The sequence below is a fragment of the Calliopsis andreniformis genome, unplaced genomic scaffold (genome assembly GCF_051401765.1).
Source record: "Calliopsis andreniformis isolate RMS-2024a unplaced genomic scaffold, iyCalAndr_principal scaffold0014, whole genome shotgun sequence".
Taxonomy (NCBI): domain Eukaryota; kingdom Metazoa; phylum Arthropoda; class Insecta; order Hymenoptera; family Andrenidae; genus Calliopsis; species Calliopsis andreniformis.
Genome location: NW_027480427.1, coordinates 17,198,272 through 17,222,167, shown reverse-complemented (window position 1 = coordinate 17,222,167; position 23,896 = coordinate 17,198,272). Strand labels below are relative to the sequence as shown.

General features: G+C 43.6%; 1 protein-coding gene across 1 annotated transcript; it reads left to right on the top strand.

The window, feature by feature from the left end:
- The first annotated feature begins 15,150 nt into the window (after nt 1-15,150).
- On the top strand, nt 15,151-21,099 carry LOC143186590 (uncharacterized). Its single transcript, XM_076390273.1, has 6 exons — nt 15,151-15,184; nt 15,238-15,291; nt 15,345-15,462; nt 15,523-17,002; nt 17,057-20,939; nt 21,047-21,099. The coding sequence occupies exons 1-6, from the start codon at nt 15,151-15,153 to the stop codon at nt 21,097-21,099; spliced, it is 5,622 nt and encodes a 1,873-aa protein (XP_076246388.1).
- Nucleotides 21,100-23,896: the final 2,797 nt, after the last annotated feature.

The following is a 23,896-nucleotide window of genomic DNA, read 5'->3' as shown; positions in this document are numbered from 1 at the left end:
CACACTGTTTGCAATTATTCCTGCTATACGATGGAAAAACTGTTGCATCTTTATTGAATTTTATGCTTCTGGCGTTGACTTCTAAGGCCCTAACTATTCTCTCTGGACGATCAACGCCCTAGAGTGTAGCCTAGGTTGCTCGGAATGTAGAAATGACCTTAACATTCACACTGGTTGAAATTATTCGTTTTATACGATGGAAAAACTGTTATATTTATATTGTATTTTATGCTTCTGGCGTTGATTTCTTAGGCCCTAACTATTCAATCTGGTGGAACAACGCCCTAGAGTGAGGCGTAGGTTGCCCGGAACGTAGAAATGACCATCACTTCCATACTGGTAGCAATTATTCGTTTTATACGATGGAAAAACTGTTGTGTTTATATTGTATTTTATGCTTCTGGCGTTGACTTCTAAGGCACTAACTATTCGATCTCGTGGACCAGCGCCCTAGAGTGAAGCCTAGGTTGCCCGGAACGTAGAAGTGACCATCACCTTCAAACTGGTTGCAATTATTCCTGTTATATGATGGAAGAACTGTTATATTTATATTGTATTTTATGCTTCGGGCGTTGACTCCTAAGGCCCTAACTGTTCAATCTGTTGGATCAACGTCCTTGAGTGAAGCCTAGGTTGCTCGGAATGTAGAAATGACAATAACATTCACACTGGTTGAAATTATTCGTTTAATACGATGGAAAAGCTGTTGCATCTTTATTGTATTTTATGCTTCTGGCGTTGACTTCTAAGGCCCCAACTATTCGATCTGGTGGAGCAACGCCCTACAGTGAAGCCTAGGTTGCCCGGAACGTAGAAATGACCATCACTTTCAAACTGGTTGCAATTAATCCTTTTATACGATGGAAAAACTGTTGTATTTTTATTGCATTTTATGCTTCCGGCGTTGACTTCTAAGGCCCTAACTATTCAATCTGTTGGAGCAACGCGCAAGGGTGAAGCCTAGGTTGGCCGGAAAGTAGAAATGACGTTAACTTTCATACTGGTTGCAATTATACGTTTTATACGATGGAAAAACTGTTGTATTTATATTGTATTTTATGCTTCTGGCGTTGACTTGTAATGCACTAACTATTCGATCTGGCGGAGCAACGCCCTAGAGTGAAGCCGAGGTTTCCCGGAACGTAGAAATGACCATCACTTTCAAACTGGTTGCAATTATTCCTGTTATATGATGGAAAAACTGTTGTATTTTTATTGCATTTTATGCTTCGGGCATTGTCTTCTAAGGCCCTAACTATTCAAACTGCTGGAGCAACGCCCTATGGTGTAGCCTAGGTTGCCCGGCAAGTAGAAATGACCATAACTTTCATACTGGCTGCAATTATTCGTTTTATACGATGGAAAAACTGTTATATTTATATTGTATTTTATGCTTCTGGCGTTGATTTCTTAGGCCCTAACTATTCAATCTGGTGGAACAACGCCCTAGAGTGAGGCGTAGGTTGCCCGGAACGTAGAAATGACCATCACTTCCATACTGGTAGCAATTATTCGTTTTATACGATGGAAAAACTGTTGTGTTTATATTGTATTTTATGCTTCTGGCGTTGACTTCTAAGGCACTAACTATTCGATCTCGTGGACCAGCGCCCTAGAGTGAAGCCTAGGTTGCCCGGAACGTAGAAGTGACCATCACCTTCAAACTGGTTGCAATTATTCCTGTTATATGATGGAAGAACTGTTATATTTATATTGTATTTTATGCTTCGGGCGTTGACTCCTAAGGCCCTAACTGTTCAATCTGTTGGATCAACATCCTTGAGTGAAGCCTAGGTTGCTCGGAATGTAGAAATGACAATAACATTCACACTGGTTGAAATTATTCGTTTAATACGATGGAAAAGCTGTTGCATCTTTATTGTATTTTATGCTTCTGGCGTTGACTTCTAAGGCCCCAACTATTCGATCTGGTGGAGCAACGCCCTACAGTGAAGCCTAGGTTGCCCGGAACGTAGAAATGACCATCACTTTCAAACTGGTTGCAATTAATCCTTTTATACGATGGAAAAACTGTTGTATTTTTATTGCATTTTATGCTTCCGGCGTTGACTTCTAAGGCCCTAACTATTCAATCTGTTGGAGCAACGCGCAAGGGTGAAGCCTAGGTTGGCCGGAAAGTAGAAATGACGTTAACTTTCATACTGGTTGCAATTATTCGTTTTATACGATGGAAAAACTGTTGTATTTATATTGTATTTTATGCTTCTGGCGTTGACTTGTAATGCACTAACTATTCGATCTGGCGGAGCAACGCCCTAGAGTGAAGCCGAGGTTTCCCGGAACGTAGAAATGACCATCACTTTCAAACTGGTTGCAATTATTCCTGTTATATGATGGAAAAACTGTTGTATTTTTATTGCATTTTATGCTTCGGGCATTGTCTTCTAAGGCCCTAACTATTCAAACTGCTGGAGCAACGCCCTATGGTGTAGCCTAGGTTGCCCGGCAAGTAGAAATGACCATAACTTTCATACTGGCTGCAATTATTCGTTTTATATGATGGAAAAACTGTTGTATTTATATTGCATTTTATGCTGCTGGCGTTCACTTCTAAGGCCCTAACTATTCCATCTGGTGGAACAACGACCTAGGGTGAAGCCTAGGTTGCCCGGGACGTAGAAATGACCATAACTTTCACACCGGTAGCAATTATACGTTTTATACAATGGAAAAACTGTACTATTTATTTTGTATTTTATGCTTCGGGCGTTGACTTCTACTGCCCTAGCTATTCGATCTGGTGGAGCAACGCCCTAGAGGGAAGCCTAGGTTGCCCGGAACGTACAAGTGACCAACACTTTCAAACTGGTTGCAAATATTCCTGTTATATGATGGAAAAACTGTTGTATTTTTATTGCATTTGATGCTTCGGGCATTGACTTCTAAGGCCCTAACTATTCAATCTGTAGGAGCAACGCCCTAGGGTGTAGCCTAGGTTGCCCGTAAAGTAGAAATGACCATAGCCTTCATACTGGTTGCAATTATTCGTTTTATATGATGGAAAAACTGTTGCATCTTCATTAAATTTTATGCTTCTGGCGTTGACTTCTAAGGCCCTCACTATTCTATCTGGTGGATCAACGACCTAGAGTGAAGCCTAGGTTGCTCGGAATGGAGAAATGACGTTATCTTTCATACTGGTTGCAATTATTCGTTTTATATGATGGAAAAACTGTTGTATTTATATTGCATTTTATGCTGCTGGCGTTCACTTCTTAGGCCCTAACTATTCGATCTGGTGGGACAACGCCCTGTGGTGAACCCTAGGTTGCCCGGAACGTAGAAATGACCATAACTTTCACACTGGTTGATATTATTCGTTTTATACGATGGGAAGACTGTTCTATTTATTTTGTATTTTATGCTTCGGGCGTTGACTTCATAGGCCCTAACAATTCGATCTGGTGGAACAACGCCCTAGAGTGAGGCCTAGGTTGCCCGGAACGTGGAAATGACCATCACTTCCATACTGGTAGCAATTATTCGTTTTATACGATGGAAAAACTGTTGTGTTTATATTGTATTTTATGCTTCTGGCGTTGACTTCTAAGGCACTAACTATTCGATCTGGTGGAGCAACGCCCTAGAGTGAAGCCTAGGTTGCCCGGAACGTAGAAATGACCATCACTTTCAAGCTGGTTGCAACTAATCCTTTTATACGATGGAAAAACTGTTGCATTTTTATTGCATTTTATGCTTCGGCCATTCACTTCTAAGGCCCTAACTATTCAATCTGTTGGAGCAACGCCCTAGGGTGTAGCCTAGGTTGCCCGGAAAGTAGAAATGACCACAACCTTCATACTGGTTGCAATTACTCGTTTTATATGATAGAATAACTGTTGTATTTATATTGTATTTTATGCTTCTGGCGTTGACTTCTAAGGCCCTAACTATTCAATCTGTTGGAACAGCGCCCTGGGGTGAAGCCTAGGTTGTCCGGAACGTAGAAGTGACCATCACATTCAAACTGTTTGCAATTAATCCTTTTATACGATGTAAAAACTGATGTATTTTTATTGCATTTTATGCTTCCGGCGTTGACTTCTAAGGCCCTAACTATTCAATCTGGTGGAACAACGCCCTAGAGTGAGGCCTAGGTTGCCCGGAACGTAGAAATGACCATAACTTTCATACTGGTTGCAATTATTCGTTTTATACGTTGGAAAAACTGTTGTATTTATATTGTATTTTATGCTTCTGGCGTTGACTTCTGAGGCACTAACTATTCGATCTGCTGGAACAACGCCCTAGAGTGAAGCCTAGGTTGCCCGGAACGTAGAAATGACCATCACTTTCAAACTGTTTGCAATTAATCCTTTTATACGATGTAAAAACTGATGTATTTTTATTGCATTTTATGCGTCGGTCGTTGACTTCTAAGGCCCTAACCATTCAATCTGTTGGAGCGACGCCCTAGGGTGAAGCCTAGGTTGCCCGGAACTTAGAAATGACCATAACTTTCACACTGATTGCTATTATTCGTTTTATACGATGGAAAAACTGTTATATTTATATTGTATTTTATGCTCCTGGCGGTGCCTTCTTAGGCCCTAAGTGTTCGATCTGTTGGAACAACGCCCTAGAGTGAAGCCTACGTTGCCCGGAACGGAGAAATGACCATCACTTTCACACTGGTTGCAATTATTCCTGATATACGATGGAAAAACTCTTGTATATTTATTGTATTTTATGCTTCTGGCGTTGACTTCTAAGGCCGTAGCTATTCGATGTGGTAGAGCAACGCCCTAGAGTGAAGCCTAGGTTGTCCGGAACGTAGAAATGCCCATTACTTTCACACTGGTTGAAATTACTAGTTTTATAAGATGGAAAAACTGTTCTATTTATTTTGTATTTTATACTTCGGGCGTTGACTTCTAAGGCCCTAACTATTCCTTCTGGTGGAACAACGACCTAGGGTGAAGCCTAGGTTGCCCGGAACGTAGAAATGACCACAACTTTCACACTGGTTGCTATTATTCGTTTTATGCGATGGAAAAACTGTTCTATTTATTTTGTATTTTATGCTTCGGGCGTTGACTTCTAAGGAACTAACTGTTTGATCTGGTGGAGTAACGCCCTATGGTGAAGCCTAGGTTGACCGGAACGTAGAAATGACCATAATTTTCACACCGGTAGCAATTATTCGTTTTACACGATGGGAAAACTGTTCTATTTATTTTGTATTTTATGCTTCGGGCGTTGACTTCTAAGGCCCTAGCTGCTTGATCTGGTGGAACAACGCCCTAGAGTGAAGCCCAGGTTGCCCGAACGTAGAAATGACCATAACTCTCACACTTGTTGCTATTATTCGTTTTATACGATGGAAAAACTGTTCTATTTATTTTGTACTTTATGCTTCGGGCGTTGACTTCTAAGGAACTAACTGTTTGATCTGTTGGAGCAACGCCCTAGAGTGAAGCCTAGGTTGCCCGGAACGTAGAAATGACCATAATGTTCACACTGGATGCTATTATCCGTTCTATACGATGGAAAAACTGTCATGTTTATATTGTATCTTATGCTTCTGGCGTTGACTTCTTAGGCCCTAACAATTCGATCTGGTGGAACACCGCCCTAGAGTGAAGCCTAGCTTGCCTGGAACGTACAAATGACCATCACTTTCACACGGGTTGCAATTATTCCTGTTATGGGATGGAAAGACTGTTGTATTTTTAGTGTATTTTATGCCTCAGGCGTTGACTTCTGAGGCCGTAGCTATTCGATGTGGTGGAAGAACGCCATAGAGTGAAGCCTAGGTTGCCCGGAACGTAGAAATGACCATAACTTTCATACTGGTTGCAATTATTCGTTTTATATGATGGAAGAACTGTTGTATTTATATTGTATTTTATGCTGCTGGCGTTCACTTCTTAGGCCCTAACAATTCGATCTGGTGGAACACCGCCCTAGAGTGAAGCCTAGGTTGCCTGGAACGTACAAATGACCATCACTTTCACACGGGTTGCAATTATTCCTGTTATAGGGCGGAAAGACTGATGTATTTTTACTGTATTTTATGCTTCAGGCGTTGACTTCTGAGGCCGTTGCTGTTCGATGTAGTGGAAGAACGCCATAGAGGGAAGCCTAGGTTGCGCGGAACGTAGAAATGACCATAACTTTCATACTGGTTGCAATTATTCGTTTTATGCGTCGGAAAAACTGTTGTATTTATATTGTATATTATGCTTCTGCCGTTGACTTCTAAGGCACTAACTATTCGATCTGGTGGAGCAACGCCCTAGAGTGAAGCCTAGGTTGCCCGGAACGTAGAAATGACCATCACTTTCAAACTGGTTGCAATTAATCCTTTTATACGATGGAAAAACTGTTGTATTTTTATTGCATTTTATGCTTCCGGCGTTGACTTCTAAGGGCCTAACTATTCAATCTGTTGGAGCAACGCGCAAGGGTGAAGCCTAGGTTGGCCGGAAAGTAGAAATGACGTTAACTTTCATACTGGTTGCAATTATACGTTTTATACGATGGAAAAACTGTTGTATTTATATTGTATTTTATGCTTCTGGCGTTGACTTGTAATGCACTAACTATTCGATCTGGCGGAGCAACGCCCTAGAGTGAAGCCGAGGTTTCCCGGAACGTAGAAATGACCATCACTTTCAAACTGGTTGCAATTATTCCTGTTATATGATGGAAAAACTGTTGTATTTTTATTGCATTTTATGCTTCGGGCATTGTCTTCTAAGGCCCTAACTATTCAAACTGCTGGAGCAACGCCCTATGGTGTAGCCTAGGTTGCCCGGCAAGTAGAAATGACCATAACTTTCATACTGGCTGCAATTATTCGTTTTATACGATGGAAAAACTGTTATATTTATATTGTATTTTATGCTTCTGGCGTTGATTTCTTAGGCCCTAACTATTCAATCTGGTGGAACAACGCCCTAGAGTGAGGCGTAGGTTGCCCGGAACGTAGAAATGACCATCACTTCCATACTGGTAGCAATTATTCGTTTTATACGATGGAAAAACTGTTGTGTTTATATTGTATTTTATGCTTCTGGCGTTGACTTCTAAGGCACTAACTATTCGATCTCGTGGACCAGCGCCCTAGAGTGAAGCCTAGGTTGCCCGGAACGTAGAAGTGACCATCACCTTCAAACTGGTTGCAATTATTCCTGTTATATGATGGAAGAACTGTTATATTTATATTGTATTTTATGCTTCGGGCGTTGACTCCTAAGGCCGTAACTGTTCAATCTGTTGGATCAACGTCCTTGAGTGAAGCCTAGGTTGCTCGGAATGTAGAAATGACAATAACATTCACACTGGTTGAAATTATTCGTTTAATACGATGGAAAAGCTGTTGCATCTTTATTGTATTTTATGCTTCTGGCGTTGACTTCTAAGGCCCCAACTATTCGATCTGGTGGAGCAACGCCCTACAGTGAAGCCTAGGTTGCCCGGAACGTAGAAATGACCATCACTTTCAAACTGGTTGCAATTAATCCTTTTATACGATGGAAAAACTGTTGTATTTTTATTGCATTTTATGCTTCCGGCGTTGACTTCTAAGGCCCTAACTATTCAATCTGTTGGAGCAACGCGCAAGGGTGAAGCCTAGGTTGGCCGGAAAGTAGAAATGACGTTAACTTTCATACTGGTTGCAATTATTCGTTTTATACGATGGAAAAACTGTTGTATTTATATTGTATTTTATGCTTCTGGCGTTGACTTGTAATGCACTAACTATTCGATCTGGCGGAGCAACGCCCTAGAGTGAAGCCGAGGTTTCCCGGAACGTAGAAATGACCATCACTTTCAAACTGGTTGCAATTATTCCTGTTATATGATGGAAAAACTGTTGTATTTTTATTGCATTTTATGCTTCGGGCATTGTCTTCTAAGGCCCTAACTATTCAAACTGCTGGAGCAACGCCCTATGGTGTAGCCTAGGTTGCCCGGCAAGTAGAAATGACCATAACTTTCATACTGGCTGCAATTATTCGTTTTATATGATGGAAAAACTGTTGTATTTATATTGCATTTTATGCTGCTGGCGTTCACTTCTAAGGCCCTAACTATTCCATCTGGTGGAACAACGACCTAGGGTGAAGCCTAGGTTGCCCGGGACGTAGAAATGACCATAACTTTCACACCGGTAGCAATTATACGTTTTATACAATGGAAAAACTGTACTATTTATTTTGTATTTTATGCTTCGGGCGTTGACTTCTACTGCCCTAGCTATTCGATCTGGTGGAGCAACGCCCTAGAGGGAAGCCTAGGTTGCCCGGAACGTACAAGTGACCATCACTTTCAAACTGGTTGCAAATATTCCTGTTATATGATGGAAAAACTGTTGTATTTTTATTGCATTTGATGCTTCGGGCATTGACTTCTAAGGCCCTAACTATTCAATCTGTAGGAGCAACGCCCTAGGGTGTAGCCTAGGTTGCCCGTAAAGTAGAAATGACCATAGCCTTCATACTGGTTGCAATTATTCGTTTTATATGATGGAAAAACTGTTGCATCTTCATTAAATTTTATGCTTCTGGCGTTGACTTCTAAGGCCCTCACTATTCTATCTGGTGGATCAACGACCTAGAGTGAAGCCTAGGTTGCTCGGAATGTAGAAATGACGTTATCTTTCATACTGGTTGCAATTATTCGTTTTATATGATGGAAAAACTGTTGTATTTATATTGCATTTTATGCTGCTGGCGTTCACTTCTTAGGCCCTAACTATTCGATCTGGTGGGACAACGCCCTGTGGTGAACCCTAGGTTGCCCGGAACGTAGAAATGACCATAACTTTCACACTGGTTGATATTATTCGTTTTATACGATGGGAAGACTGTTCTATTTATTTTGTATTTTATGCTTCGGGCGTTGACTTCATAGGCCCTAACAATTCGATCTGGTGGAACAACGCCCTAGAGTGAGGCCTAGGTTGCCCGGAACGTGGAAATGACCATCACTTCCATACTGGTAGCAATTATTCGTTTTATACGATGGAAAAACTGGTGTGTTTATATTGTATTTTAAGCTTCTGGCGTTGACTTCTAAGGCACTAACTATTCGATCTGGTGGAGCAACGCCCTAGAGTGAAGCCTAGGTTGCCCGGAACGTAGAAATGACCATCACTTTCAAGCTGGTTGCAACTAATCCTTTTATACGATGGAAAAACTGTTGCATTTTTATTGCATTTTATGCTTCGGCCATTCACTTCTAAGGCCCTAACTATTCAATCTGTTGGAGCAACGCCCTAGGGTGTAGCCTAGGTTGCCCGGAAAGTAGAAATGACCACAACCTTCATACTGGTTGCAATTACTCGTTTTATATGATAGAATAACTGTTGTATTTATATTGTATTTTATGCTTCTGGCGTTGACTTCTAAGGCCCTAACTATTCAATCTGTTGGAACAGCGCCCTGGGGTGAAGCCTAGGTTGTCCGGAACGTAGAAGTGACCATCACATTCAAACTGTTTGCAATTAATCCTTTTATACGATGTAAAAACTGATGTATTTTTATTGCATTTTATGCTTCCGGCGTTGACTTCTAAGGCCCTAACTATTCAATCTGGTGGAACAACGCCCTAGAGTGAGGCCTAGGTTGCCCGGAACGTAGAAATGACCATAACTTTCATACTGGTTGCAATTATTCGTTTTATACGTTGGAAAAACTGTTGTATTTATATTGTATTTTATGCTTCTGGCGTTGACTTCTGAGGCACTAACTATTCGATCTGCTGGAACAACGCCCTAGAGTGAAGCCTAGGTTGCCCGGAACGTAGAAATGACCATCACTTTCAAACTGTTTGCAATTAATCCTTTTATACGATGTAAAAACTGATGTATTTTTATTGCATTTTATGCGTCGGTCGTTGACTTCTAAGGCCCTAACCATTCAATCTGTTGGAGCGACGCCCTAGGGTGAAGCCTAGGTTGCCCGGAACTTAGAAATGACCATAACTTTCACACTGATTGCTATTATTCGTTTTATACGATGGAAAAACTGTTATATTTATATTGTATTTTATGCTCCTGGCGGTGCCTTCTTAGGCCCTAAGTGTTCGATCTGTTGGAACAACGCCCTAGAGTGAAGCCTACGTTGCCCGGAACGGAGAAATGACCATCACTTTCACACTGGTTGCAATTATTCCTGATATACGATGGAAAAACTCTTGTATATTTATTGTATTTTATGCTTCTGGCGTTGACTTCTAAGGCCGTAGCTATTCGATGTGGTAGAGCAACGCCCTAGAGTGAAGCCTAGGTTGTCCGGAACGTAGAAATGCCCATTACTTTCACACTGGTTGAAATTACTAGTTTTATAAGATGGAAAAACTGTTCTATTTATTTTGTATTTTATACTTCGGGCGTTGACTTCTAAGGCCCTAACTATTCCTTCTGGTGGAACAACGACCTAGGGTGAAGCCTAGGTTGCCCGGAACGTAGAAATGACCACAACTTTCACACTGGTTGCTATTATTCGTTTTATGCGATGGAAAAACTGTTCTATTTATTTTGTATTTTATGCTTCGGGCGTTGACTTCTAAGGAACTAACTGTTTGATCTGGTGGAGTAACGCCCTATGGTGAAGCCTAGGTTGACCGGAACGTAGAAATGACCATAATTTTCACACCGGTAGCAATTATTCGTTTTACACGATGGGAAAACTGTTCTATTTATTTTGTATTTTATGCTTCGGGCGTTGACTTCTAAGGCCCTAGCTGCTTGATCTGGTGGAACAACGCCCTAGAGTGAAGCCCAGGTTGCCCGAACGTAGAAATGACCATAACTCTCACACTGGTTGCTATTATTCGTTTTATACGATGGAAAAACTGTTCTATTTATTTTGTACTTTATGCTTCGGGCGTTGACTTCTAAGGAACTAACTGTTTGATCTGTTGGAGCAACGCCCTAGAGTGAAGCCTAGGTTGCCCGGAACGTAGAAATGACCATAATGTTCACACTGGATGCTATTATCCGTTCTATACGATGGAAAAACTGTCATGTTTATATTGTATCTTATGCTTCTGGCGTTGACTTCTTAGGCCCTAACAATTCGATCTGGTGGAACACCGCCCTAGAGTGAAGCCTAGCTTGCCTGGAACGTACAAATGACCATCACTTTCACACGGGTTGCAATTATTCCTGTTATGGGATGGAAAGACTGTTGTATTTTTAGTGTATTTTATGCCTCAGGCGTTGACTTCTGAGGCCGTAGCTATTCGATGTGGTGGAAGAACGCCATAGAGTGAAGCCTAGGTTGCCCGGAACGTAGAAATGACCATAACTTTCATACTGGTTGCAATTATTCGTTTTATATGATGGAAGAACTGTTGTATTTATATTGTATTTTATGCTGCTGGCGTTCACTTCTTAGGCCCTAACAATTCGATCTGGTGGAACACCGCCCTAGAGTGAAGCCTAGGTTGCCTGGAACGTACAAATGACCATCACTTTCACACGGGTTGCAATTATTCCTGTTATAGGGCGGAAAGACTGATGTATTTTTACTGTATTTTATGCTTCAGGCGTTGACTTCTGAGGCCGTTGCTGTTCGATGTAGTGGAAGAACGCCATAGAGGGAAGCCTAGGTTGCGCGGAACGTAGAAATGACCATAACTTTCATACTGGTTGCAATTATTCGTTTTATACGTCGGAAAAACTGTTGTATTTATATTGTATATTATGCTTCTGCCGTTGACTTCTAAGGCACTAACTATTCGATCTGGTGGAGCAACGCCCTAGAGTGAAGCCTAGGTTGCCCGGAACGTAGAAATGACCATCACTTTCAAACTGGTTGCAATTATTCCTGTTATATGATGGTAAAACTGTTGTACTTATATTGTATTTTATGCTTCGGGCGTTGACTGCTAAGGCCCTAACTATTCAATCTGTTGGATCAACGCCCTAGAGTGAAGCCTAGGTTGCTCGGAATGTAGAAATGGCCATAAAATTCACACTGGTTGAAATTATTCGTTTAATACGATGGAAAAGGTGTTGCATCTTCATTGTATTTTATGATTCTGGCGTTGACTTCTGAGGCCGCAGCTATTCGATGTGGTGGAAGAACGCCATAGAGTGAAGCCTAGGTTGCCCGGAACGTAGAAAAGATCATAACTTTCATACTGGTTGCAATTATTCGTTTTATATGATGGAAAAACTGTTATATTTATATTGTATCTTATGCTTCTTGCGTTGACTTCTTAGGCCCTAACAATTCGATCTGGTGGAACAACGACCTGGGGTGAAGACTAGGTTGCCCGGAACGTAGAAGTGACTATAACTTTCGCACTGGTTGCAATTATTCGTTTTATACGATGGAAAATCTCTTGTATTTATATCGTATTTTATGCTTCTGGCGTTGACTTCTTAGGCCGTAACATTTCGATGTGGTGGAGCAACGCCCTCGAGTGAAGCCTAGGTTGCCCGGAACGTAGAAATGACCATCACTTTCAAACTGGTTGCAACTAATCCTTTTATACGATGGAAAAACTGTTGTATTTTTATTGCATTTTATGCTTCGGGCATTAACTTCTAGGGCCCCAACTATTCAATCTGTAAGAGAAACGCCCTAGGTTGTAGCCTAGGTTGCCCGTAAAGTAGAAATGACCCTAGCTTTCATACTGGTTGCAATTATTCGTTTTGTATGATGGAAAACCTGTTGCATTTATATTGTATTTTATGCTTCTGGCGTTCACTTCTTAGGCCCTATCTATTCGATCTGGTGGAGTAACGCCCTATGGTGAAGCCTAGGTTGACCGGAACGTAGAAATGACCATAATTTTCACACCGGTAGCAATTATTCGTTTTACACGATGGTAAAACTGTTCTATTTATTTTGTATTTTATGCATCGGGCGTTGACTTCTAAGGCCCTAACTATTCAATCTGTTGGAGCAACGCCCTAGGGTGAAGCCTATGTTGCCCGGAAAGTAGAAATGACGTTAACTTTCACACTGGTTGCTATTATTCGTTCTACACGATGGAAAAACTGTTATATTTATATTGTATTTTATGCTTCGCGCGTTGACTTCTAAGGCCCTAGCTGTTTGATCTGGTGGAACAACGCCCTAGAGTGAAGCCTAGGTTGCCTGGAACGTACAAATGACCATCACTTACACACGGGTTGCAATTATTCCTGTTATAGGACGGAAAGACTGTTGTATTTTTATTGTATTTTATGCTTCAGGCGTTGACTTCTGATGCCGTTGCTATTCGATGTAGAGGAAGAACGCCATAGACTGAAGCCTAGGTTGCCCGAAACGTAGAAATGACCATAACTTTCATACTGGTTGCAATTATTCGTTTTATACGTCGGAAAAACTGTTGTATTTATATTGTATTTTATGCTTCTGGCGTTGACTTCTGAGGCACTAACTATTCGATCTGGTGGAGCAACGCCCTAGAGTGAAGCCTAGGTTGCCCGGAACGTAGAAATGACCATCACTTTCAAACTGGTTGCAATTATTCCTGTTATATGATGGAAAAACTGTTGTATTTATATTCTATTTTATGATTCTGGCGTTGACTTCTAAGGCCCTAACTATTCGATCTGGTGGAGCAACGCCCTAGAGTGAAGCCTAGGTTGCCCGGAACGTAGAAATGACCATCACTTTCAAGCTGGTTGCAATTAATCCACTTATACGATGGAAAAACTGTTGTATTTTTGTTGCATTTTACGCTTCGGCCATTGACTTCTAAGGCCCTAACTATTCAATCTGTTGAAGCATCGCCCTAGGGTGTAGCCTAGGTTGCCCGGAAAGTAGAAATGACCACAACTTTCATACTGGTTGCAATTACTCGTTTTATATGATAGAAAAACTGTTGTACTTATATCGTCTTTTATGCTTCTGGCGTTGACTTCTTATGCCCTAACTATTCCATCTGGTGGAACAACGCCCTAGGGTGAAGCCTAGGTTGCCCGGAACGTAGACATGGAAATAGCTTTCATACCGGTAGCAATTAGTCGTTTTATACGATGGAAAAACAGTTCTATTTATTTTGTATTTTATGCTTCGGCCGCTGACTTCTAAGGCACTAACTACTCGATCTGTTGGAGCAACGCCCTAGGGTGAAGCCTAGGTTGCCCGGAACGCCGAAATGACCATCACTTCCATACTGGTAGCAATTATTCGTTTTATACGATGGAAAAACTGTTGTGTTTATATTGTATTTTATGCTTCTGGCGTTGACTTCTGCGGCCGTAGCTATTCGATGTGGTGGAAGAACGCCATAGAGTGAAGCCTGGGTTGCCCGGAGCGTAGAAATGACCATAACTTTCATACTGGTTGCAATTATTCGTTTTATATGATGGAAGAACTGTTGTATTTATATTGTATTTTATGCTGCTGGCGTTCACTTCTTAGGCCCTAACTATTCAATCTGTTGGAGCAACGCCCTAGGTGATGCCTAGGTTGCCCGGAAAGTAGAAATGACGTTATCTTTCATCCTGGTTGCAATTATTCGTTTTATATGATGGAAAAACTGTTGTATTTATATTGTATTTTATGCTTCGGCCGTTGACTTCTAAGGCACTAACTATTCGATCTGTTGGAGCAAAGCCCTAGGGTGAAGCCTAGTGTTGCGGATAGGTATAAGTGTGTTCTTTTTGTTGCGGAAAGGTAAGAGAGTGTGGAGTGTGATTGACTCACTCGCATCGTGGTACGGATTATGTTTAGTTCAAAGTGAACTAAAAGAAGCTCGCCAAGGAACACCGTTTCCAAATTATCCGAGAAGCTCTGAATGGAGTGAATGCTTCCGCGTCCAATGTGAGTGCGTTGACGTGATCAAAACATTGTAAGATGATTGAATCCGATGAATGTGTAAGATTAAGCGCGAAATTGTATGAGGATGAGAATATACGCGGCTAGGAAGGTCCAAAAAAAGAGCCATAGCGGGGGGGTCCGGAGTGAAAATTAATGTCCCGACATGTATGCATCTGCGGATGAATTGGCTTCAAACGCGCGGGTTTACCCTAAAAAACGCGCGAATTCTCGCTGACAGAAACACTCGACTACGCAGCAGCGTTTAGTCGTGGTTCAAGCCAAGCGTGCAAAGGTAGACGTGAAAACGTCGACCTTAGGCCGCCATAAACCTCAAGAGGGAGGCCATCTCCCTGAGTGTGAAGGTTAAAAAGCGTGCACGGTGAGATCAAAAATGGTCAATCCGGGGCCGCCAGGCTACAGGAAGAGTCACGAGAATCGCTAATGGGGTTAATTGAAAATATTTATGTTTAATGACAAGTTTGGGTCACGACGGGTCGACCGCTCTGGCTCTCCGGTTACCTGCGAAACAATGGCGCTAAGGAGATATAAACTGTGAGGATCAGTATGAAAGAATCAATCGATCAGCAATAAGCCCTGTGTGTGGACAAATAAAGAGAAAAGAGGCAATTCTTTTCCTGTACATTTTTGGTGCCGAAACCCGGGACTTTCGCCGGTTGAGAATAGGAAAGGTGTCCGATATTCAGTGAGCGGGTTTCTCGCGAGTGCGGTTTGGGAAGATTTGTTGCTCCATTGCTCGGGGAAGCAAGAAGAGAGCCGCGCCAGGACCAGCGGCAGCAACTCGTGGACAGGCAAAGAGGTCACGAAATTTGAGCGGAGAAGAAATGGCGAGGACCTCCGGCGAGCAATCCGGTGAAGAACGTGCAGGTCCCTCCGGTATTCAAATGGGTCTGAGGAGACGTCCATCGTCGGAAAGGAGGAGGTCGCAGTCAAGAGATACCGAAGAGGAGCAACGACAATCCAGCGTAGTGCAGATGGCGGCCCCCGTTACAGACACGTCCTCGAGATCCTTGGTTGCCGGAAACAACATGCGTGCCTACATGGATGAGGAACCTAGAGCAGCAGTCGCTGGTGACAGATTCCAGGAGTGGGTAAATAGTACGGCTCTTCCAGGAGAACGTAATAATGAACAACCGCGACCCGCGATCGACCCAACCGCGCGTTTGGTGGATGCGATAGAGTCCACTTTGCGTGTAATACGCGATGCATCTGTAGTCGGAGAGGGCTCGCGAGTCGCGAACCGCCTGACATTAGCAGGTTCGTTGCCTAAATTCGCAGGGGACCCGTTAGAATGGCTCCACTTCAAAGAAACATACGATTTAACTTCGGAAATGGGGGCGTATACAGACCGCGAAAATATTGTGAGGCTTTTTGCGGCACTAAAAGGTGAAGCAAGGGATGCAGTAAGCACGTTGCTGGCGACGGGTCAAGACGCAGCGACTATTATGCGTACCCTTGAGCTGAATTTCGGAAATAAGAACATAATAGCGCGAAAAATCATCGCAGATATCAGGGAATTACCGGAACTAGACACTGGTAAAATAAATATAGCACAGTTCGCAACGAAACTCCGAGGTGCCGTCACAGCTTTCCGATCTCTCAAGCTTATAGGGTATCTACATAGCCCCGATTTGATACAAAATGTGGGAAGTAAATTACCATCCGCTCTTAGATACGCGTATCACAAATATTCGGCAGAAGCACCCCAGGAGAAAACAGAACTCGAAAAATTGTCGGATTTTGTGTACAAAGAAGCTGAGCTCGCTGTGGCAGCAGGTGTATTTGGCCTAGAACCTAGATCGACGTCAACGTCGCAAATGACGATTGTCTCGAAGGGCCGTGGCGGAGCGAGAAAACCGATTGCTTCAAGCGCGAAAGTGTTCGGAGTCAGCGCAACGAGTGCCCGTAAGAGTTCCATCGGGAAGTCAGTCCCCAGCTGCGTATTTTGCGATAGATCAAACCATAGATCGGCGGAATGCAGAGGGTTTGCGCGCGAGGGGGCGGCTCGGCGATGGTTCTTAGTGAAAAAACATAAGCTTTGCTTCAAATGTTTGTGTGAGGGACATGTCCGCGGAGACTGCAGAGACACTAACTGTTCGGTCTGTAGAGGGAACCACCACAGCCTTCTGCATGATCCGAGATCCTGTTATAGAGCAGCGAGAAGGGCGAGCAAACCGACCACCCGAGAGACTCGCACTCGAGACACATCGCGAACAGAGGTCAATGTGGCCAACGCGACCGAAGAGATTTGACTAGAGTTACCGCGTGTGTTACTAAAGATATTACCCGTTCGGATAGTAGGGCCGAAAAATGCTGTAAACACGTTCGCCTTATTGGACGAGGGCTCGACAATAACGTTGATCGATCGTAAGATATCTCGAGACGTAGGCGCAATAGGAAGGCCTATGAAAATAGCTTTAAAGAGTATCGATCCTAGAGCGAAGATTATGCCCGACTGTGAGAGGGTCGAATTTGAAATAGAAGGAGCCTTTAGTTTGTATAAAATAAACAGAGCCGTCGCGGTAAGTGTGCTGAGTCTTCCTGTCCAGTCCATTTCAGGAAACATCGCGCGATACGTTAGGGCTGTCGAAAATGTAGACATAAAATCCTACCACGATGCACGGCCCACGATACTTATTGGACAAGACAACTGGGACTTGATAGTTGCTCGAGAATTACGTGAGATGGTAGGAAGGAGCCTCGCGCTTTCGCGCTGTTCCTTGGGATGGGCGTTGCATGGGCTTGTGACGGGCTGCGGAGCGTCAGGAACGACTTTGAATACGTACGGGACGCAGCAGATGGACCGAGGGGATCCAGACGGGGACATCGCGCTTGATCCCAACGAACACCTGGACCAATTGATTCGGCAATATTTTGAAATAGACAGTCTCGGAGTTTGCGAAAAAATGAAAAACGCTAATGAACACGAACGCGCGCTAAGGTTATTGGATGAGACAAGCCGTCGCGTAGGAAAATCATGGGAAGCAGGTCTACTGTGGAACGAAAAGTGCGCGCCGAACGTAAATGGTAAAATCGTCGCACAAAAGAGGCTTATATCGTTAGAAAGGAAACTCGATCGCGAACCGGAGTACGCGTCATTATATCACGCGGAGATGGAGCGCTTTATTGAAAATGGTTACGCGGTGAAGGTAAATGACCAAGTAACTACATCACGACCGTGGTACTTGCCGCATTTTGGAGTGCGAAGCAGTACTAAGCCGGGAAAAGTTCGGCTCGTGTTCGATGCTGCCGCGAAGACGACGGGGGTCAGTTTAAACGGCCAACTCGAATCCGGGCCGGATTTGTTACAATCGTTGCCAGGTATATTGTTGCGTTTCAGACTACATGAATGTGCGTTTAAAGCGGATATAAAGGACATGTTCCTGCGGATAAAGATTAGAGAAGAGGATCGTGGAGCGCAAAGGTTTCTGTGGCGTGGTAAGAATAGGCAAGGAAGCCCGGAAACCTACGAAATGACGCGTTTGATATTCGGGGCGAAGTCGTCGCCGTGTACCGCGATATACGTAAAAAATAAAAACGCCCGCGAGAATGCCGGGTTGTATCCTGATGCGGTGAAAAGTATCATCAACGATAGCTACATGGATGATTATTTAGCGAGTCGGAGGACTAGTGAAGAGGCCAAGAGACTTATTCGCGACGCAATTAGAATTAATTCTGAGGCGGATTTTGAAATGCACGACTGGGCTAGCAATGTCGTGGGTCTAGTGAGTTCGATACCGGAAATTCCACGACCGGGTAATGAGAAGGGGATGCGCTTGTGTGACCGAGGGGGAGAGAGAGTATTAGGCCTTATATGGGACACGCAAAACGATAAGCTAGAATTCAATGTAGGAATGGCGAGAATTCCGAAGAAAATACTAATGGGGACGATTAAACCAACTAAGCGAGAATTTCTTCGGATAATTATGTCGGTGTACGATCCATTGGGCTTCCTCTCACCATTTACGCTCAATGCGAAAATATTAATGCAGGAAGTATGGCGCAGCGGTATAGGGTGGGACCACCAACTAAGGGACGACGAACAGATAGGCTGGTTGTCGTGGCTGAAAGGCCTAATGAACATAAAGAATTGTCGGGTACCGCGTTGCTATGTACCGGCGGGATTTCATTACGGCGATACGCAGATACACGTGTTCTGTGATGCAAGCCTGAAGGGCTACGCAGCGGTCGCTTACTTGCGGGTAGCAACGGAAAGCGGGACGCGGGTGGCGCTAGTTATGGCGAAGACGAGGGTAGCACCTTTAAAACCGTTATCCGTGCCACGATTGGAACTACAGGCTGCATTGTTAGGGGCGAGGTTAGCGAAAACGGTTACGGAGGAGCTTAAGATGGACGTGAACCGACGATATTTATGGTCCGATTCCATCACAGTCATTCGGTGGATAAAGTCGGAACCGCGGATACGCCAAGTATTCGTCGCTCATCGATTAGGCGAAATTGGCGAGCTGACGTTGAGTTCAGAGTGGCGATGGGTCCCGTCCAGATTGAATCCTGCCGACGATGCGACTCGCTGGTCTAGCGAGGCCTTGGATCCTGCGGGACGTTGGTTCGTGGGCCCAGAGTTTTTGCAACTTGCGGAGTCTAATTGGCCAACGGACAGACCCATAGACGAGGCGGAGAAGATAGCAATTGACGGCATGGAGTTACGAAAAGCACAAGTGTATGTCATACACAGTGCTGAGTACGAAATTCCGCTCGTCGCGAAATTTCTGGGATGGCCAGGGTTGCTTGTAGTTGCGCGACGGGTAAGAGCGGCGTTTAATCGTTGGAAGGGAAAAGCGCAAGCGCAGATTACAGTAGAGACGGTGAGCGAGGCGGAAAACTATTGGTACCGCGTGATACAATCTGACGTTTTCGCGGATGAACTGAAGGCATTAATGACCGGAAAAAGTGTTAACAAGGGAAGCCGAATTGTAGCGTTAAAACCGTTCCTAGACGCAATTGGAATATTGAGAGCGAGTGGACGGGTAATTAAACTCGCAGACGAGGAGTTCTGCAACCAACCAATAATTTTAGACGCCAAACATGCCGCAACTAGATTGCTGATACAAAATTACCACCGACGATATTATCATGGAAGCAATAACACGGTCGTCAATGAAATGCGGCAGAAGTATTACATAATCGGTCTTAGACGCGTGCTACGCTCGTTAATAAGCAAGTGTATTATATGTAGGCTGAGGCGGGCGAAACCTCAGAACCCGACAATGTCCGCTTTGCCAGCTGGACGCGTCGCGCTTGGACAAAGACCATTTAGACACTGTGGCGTTGATTACTTTGGCCCGATGTTAGTTAAGATCGGAAGGCGTAGAGAAAAACGCTGGGGAGTACTTTTTACTTGCCTTACCACGCGAGCGATTCACTTAGAGTTGGCCAACAGTCTGAGCGCGAGCTCTGCCATTATGGCTCTGCAACGATTTGCAGCACGTAGAGGCACGCCATTAGTCGTTTATAGCGACAACGGTACGAACTTCAAGGGTGCGAGTAAAGAACTTCGGGATGCGACCAAGGCAATCGATACCGAAGCCTTGGTGGACCATGCATTAAGTAAACAAATAAAATGGGTATTTAACCCACCGGACGCGCCCCATATGGGCGGAGCATGGGAGAGGTTGATTCGGTCGGTAAAGGTGGCCCTGAATGCAACCCTGCTAAATCAAGTTCCCAGCGAGGAAGTTTTAAGCACGTTACTGGTAGAGATTGAACATTCGGTCAATTCGCGACCGCTGACAGACGTGTCCTTGGATCCGCGAGATGAGGAAGCGCTGACCCCGAATCACTTCCTCATAGGAGCATCATCCGGCGAGATAAAGATAAAGAAGTATGATCTACAAGCGACCTGCCTGAGAAAACAGTGGCAAATTGCGCAATCCTTCGCCAACGCGTACTGGCGGCGTTGGCTGCGTGAGTATCTACACGGATTGATACCGCGTGCGAAGTGGCATGAAACAGAAAATTCTCTAGAGAAGGGAGACCTGGTCCTTATCGTCGATCTGCAGGCGCCGCGAAATTTGTGGAAAACAGGGACAGTGACGGAAGTATTCCCTGGACCGGACGGCGTAGTTAGGATCGCGAAAGTGCGCACCTCGGCGGGCGTATTCACACGACCCGCGCGAAAATTAATTAGATTAAGTGGTTCAAGTGAACAACGGGGCTAGCATAGCTGGAAAGTAATGGAGCTCGGATGATAATTTGCTATTCGCAAAGAAAAATTAATTATTATTATTTTTGGTTGATATAAAAATTAGGTGCTAAGCCTCCTAGTTCAATTAACTCCAAGAAGAAAGAAGCATTTGTTTGAATTAAAAATTAAATATGTTTAATTTGAGGGGGAGAATGTTGCGGATAGGTATAAGTGTGTTCTTTTTGTTGCGGAAAGGTAAGAGAGTGTGGAGTGTGATTGACTCACTCGCATCGTGGTACGGATTATGTTTAGTTCAAAGTGAACTAAAAGAAGCTCGCCAAGGAACACCGTTTCCAAATTATCCGAGAAGCTCTGAATGGAGTGAATGCTTCCGCGTCCAATGTGAGTGCGTTGACGTGATCAAAACATTGTAAGATGATTGAATCCGATGAATGTGTAAGATTAAGCGCGAAATTGTATGAGGATGAGAATATACGCGGCTAGGAAGGTCCAAAAAAAGAGCCATAGCGGGGGGGTCCGGAGTGAAAATTAATGTCCCGACATGTATGCATCTGCGGATGAATTGGCTTCAAACGCGCGGGTTTACCCTAAAAAACGCGCGAATTCTCGCTGACAGAAACACTCGACTACGCAGCAGCGTTTAGTCGTGGTTCAAGCCAAGCGTGCAAAGGTAGACGTGAAAACGTCGACCTTAGGCCGCCATAAACCACAAGAGGGAGGCCATCTCCCTGAGTGTGAAGGTTAAAAAGCGTGCACGGTGAGATCAAAAATGGTCAATCCGGGGCCGCCAGGCTACAGGAAGAGTCACGAGAATCGCTAATGGGGTTAATTGAAAATATTTATGTTTAATGACAAGTTTGGGTCACGACGGGTCGACCGCTCTGGCTCTCCGGTTACCTGCGAAACAATGGCGCTAAGGAGATATAAACTGTGAGGATCAGTATGAAAGAATCAATCGATCAGCAATAAGCCCTGTGTGTGGACAAATAAAGAGAAAAGAGGCAATTCTTTTCCTGTACACCTAGGTTGCCCGGAACGTAGAAATGACCATAACTTTCACACTGGTTGCAATAATTCGTTTTTTATGATGGAAAAACTGTTGTATTTATATTGTATTTTATGCTTCTGGGGTCCTCTTCTTAGGCCCTAACTATTCGATCTGGTGGAGTAACGCCCTATGGTGAAGCCTAGGTTGCCCGGAACGTATAAATGACCATAACTTTCACACCGGTAGCAATTATTCGTTTAGTACGATGGAAAAACTGTTCTATTTATTTTGTATTTTATGCTTCTGTCGTTGACGTCTAAGGCCGTAGCTATTAGATGTGGTGGAGCAACGCACTAGAGTGACGCCTAGGCTGCCCGGAACGTAGAAATGACCATTACTTTCGCAATGTTTGCAATTATACATTCTATACGATGGAAAAACTGTTGTACTTATATCGTCTTTTATGCTTCTGGCGTTGACTTCTTATGCCCTAACTATTCCATCTGGTGGAACAACGCCCTAGGGTGAAGCCTAGATTGCCCGGAACGTAGAAATGCAAGTAACTTTCACACCGGTAGCAATCATTCGTTTTATACGATGGAAAAACAGTTCTATTTATTTTGTATTTTATGCTTCGGCCGTTGACTTCTAAGGCACTAACTATTCGATCTGTTGGAGCAACGCCCTAGGGTGAAGCCTAGGTTGCCCGGAACGTAGAAATGACCATCATTTTCACACCGGTAGCAATTATTCGTTTTACACGATGCAAAAACTGTTCTAATTATTTTGTATTTTAAGCTTCGGTCGTTGACTTCTTAGGCCCTAACTGTTTGATCTGGTGGAGCAACGCCCTAGAGTGAAGCCTAGGTTGCCCGGAACGTAGAAGTGACCATAGCTTTCACACTGGTTGCTATTATTCGTTCTATACGATGGAAAAACTGTTATCCTTATATTGTATCTTATGCTTCTGGCGTTGACTTCTTAGGCCCTAACAATTCGATCTGGTGGAACAACGCCCTAGAGTGAAGCCTAGGTTGCCCGGAACGTAGAGATGACCATCACTTTCAAGCTGGTTGCAACGAATCCTTTTATACGATGGAAAAACTGTTGCATTTTTATTGCATTTTATGCTTCGGCCATTCACTTCTAAGGCCCTAACTATTCAATCTGTTGGAGCAACGCCCTAGGGTGTAGCCTAGGTTGCCCGGAAAGTAGAAATGACCACAACCTTCATACTGGTGGCAATTACTCGTTTTATATGATAGAAAAACTGTTGTATTTATGTTGTATTTTATGCTTCTGGCGTTCACTTCTTAGGCCCTAACTATTCGATCTGGTGGAACAACGCCCTGGTGTGAAGCCTAGGTTGCCGGAACGTAGAAATGACCATAACTTTCACACTGGTTGTTATTATTCGTTTTATACGATGGAAAAACTGTTCTATTTATTTTGTATTTTGTGCTTCGGGCGTTGACTTCTAAGGAACTAACTGTTTGATCTGGTGGAGCAACGCCCTAGAGTGAAGCCTAGGTTGCCTGGAACGTTCAAATGACCTTCACTTCCACACGGGTTGCAATTATTCCTGTTATAGGATGCAACGACTGTTGTATTTTTATTGTATTTTATCCTTCAGGCGTTGACTTCTGAGGCCGTAGCTGTTCGACGTGGTGGAAGAACGCCATAGAGTGAAGCCTAGGTTGCCTGGAACGTACAAATGACCATAACATTCACACTGGTTGAAATTATTCGTTTTATATGAGGGAAAAACTGTTATATTTATATTGTATTTTATGCTTCTGGCTTTGATTTCTTAGGCCCGAACTATTCAATCTGGTGGAACAACGCCCTAGAGTGAGGCCTAGGTTGCCCGGAACGTAGAAATGACCATCACTTCCATACAGGTAGCAATTATTCGTTTTATACGATGGAAAAACTGTTGTGTTTATATTGTATTTTATGCTTCTG

Excerpts from the sequence above, each read along its gene's own strand:
- LOC143186590 (XM_076390273.1), top strand. The coding sequence starts at position 15,151 with ATGGTCAATCCGGGGCCGCCAGGCTACAGGAAGA. Across the intron at positions 15,185-15,237 it reads GCCGCCAGGCTACAGGAAGA|TTTGGGTCACGACGGGTCGA; the intron begins GTCACGAGAATC and ends TTTAATGACAAG. Across the intron at positions 15,292-15,344 it reads CGGTTACCTGCGAAACAATG|CAATAAGCCCTGTGTGTGGA; the intron begins GCGCTAAGGAGA and ends TCAATCGATCAG.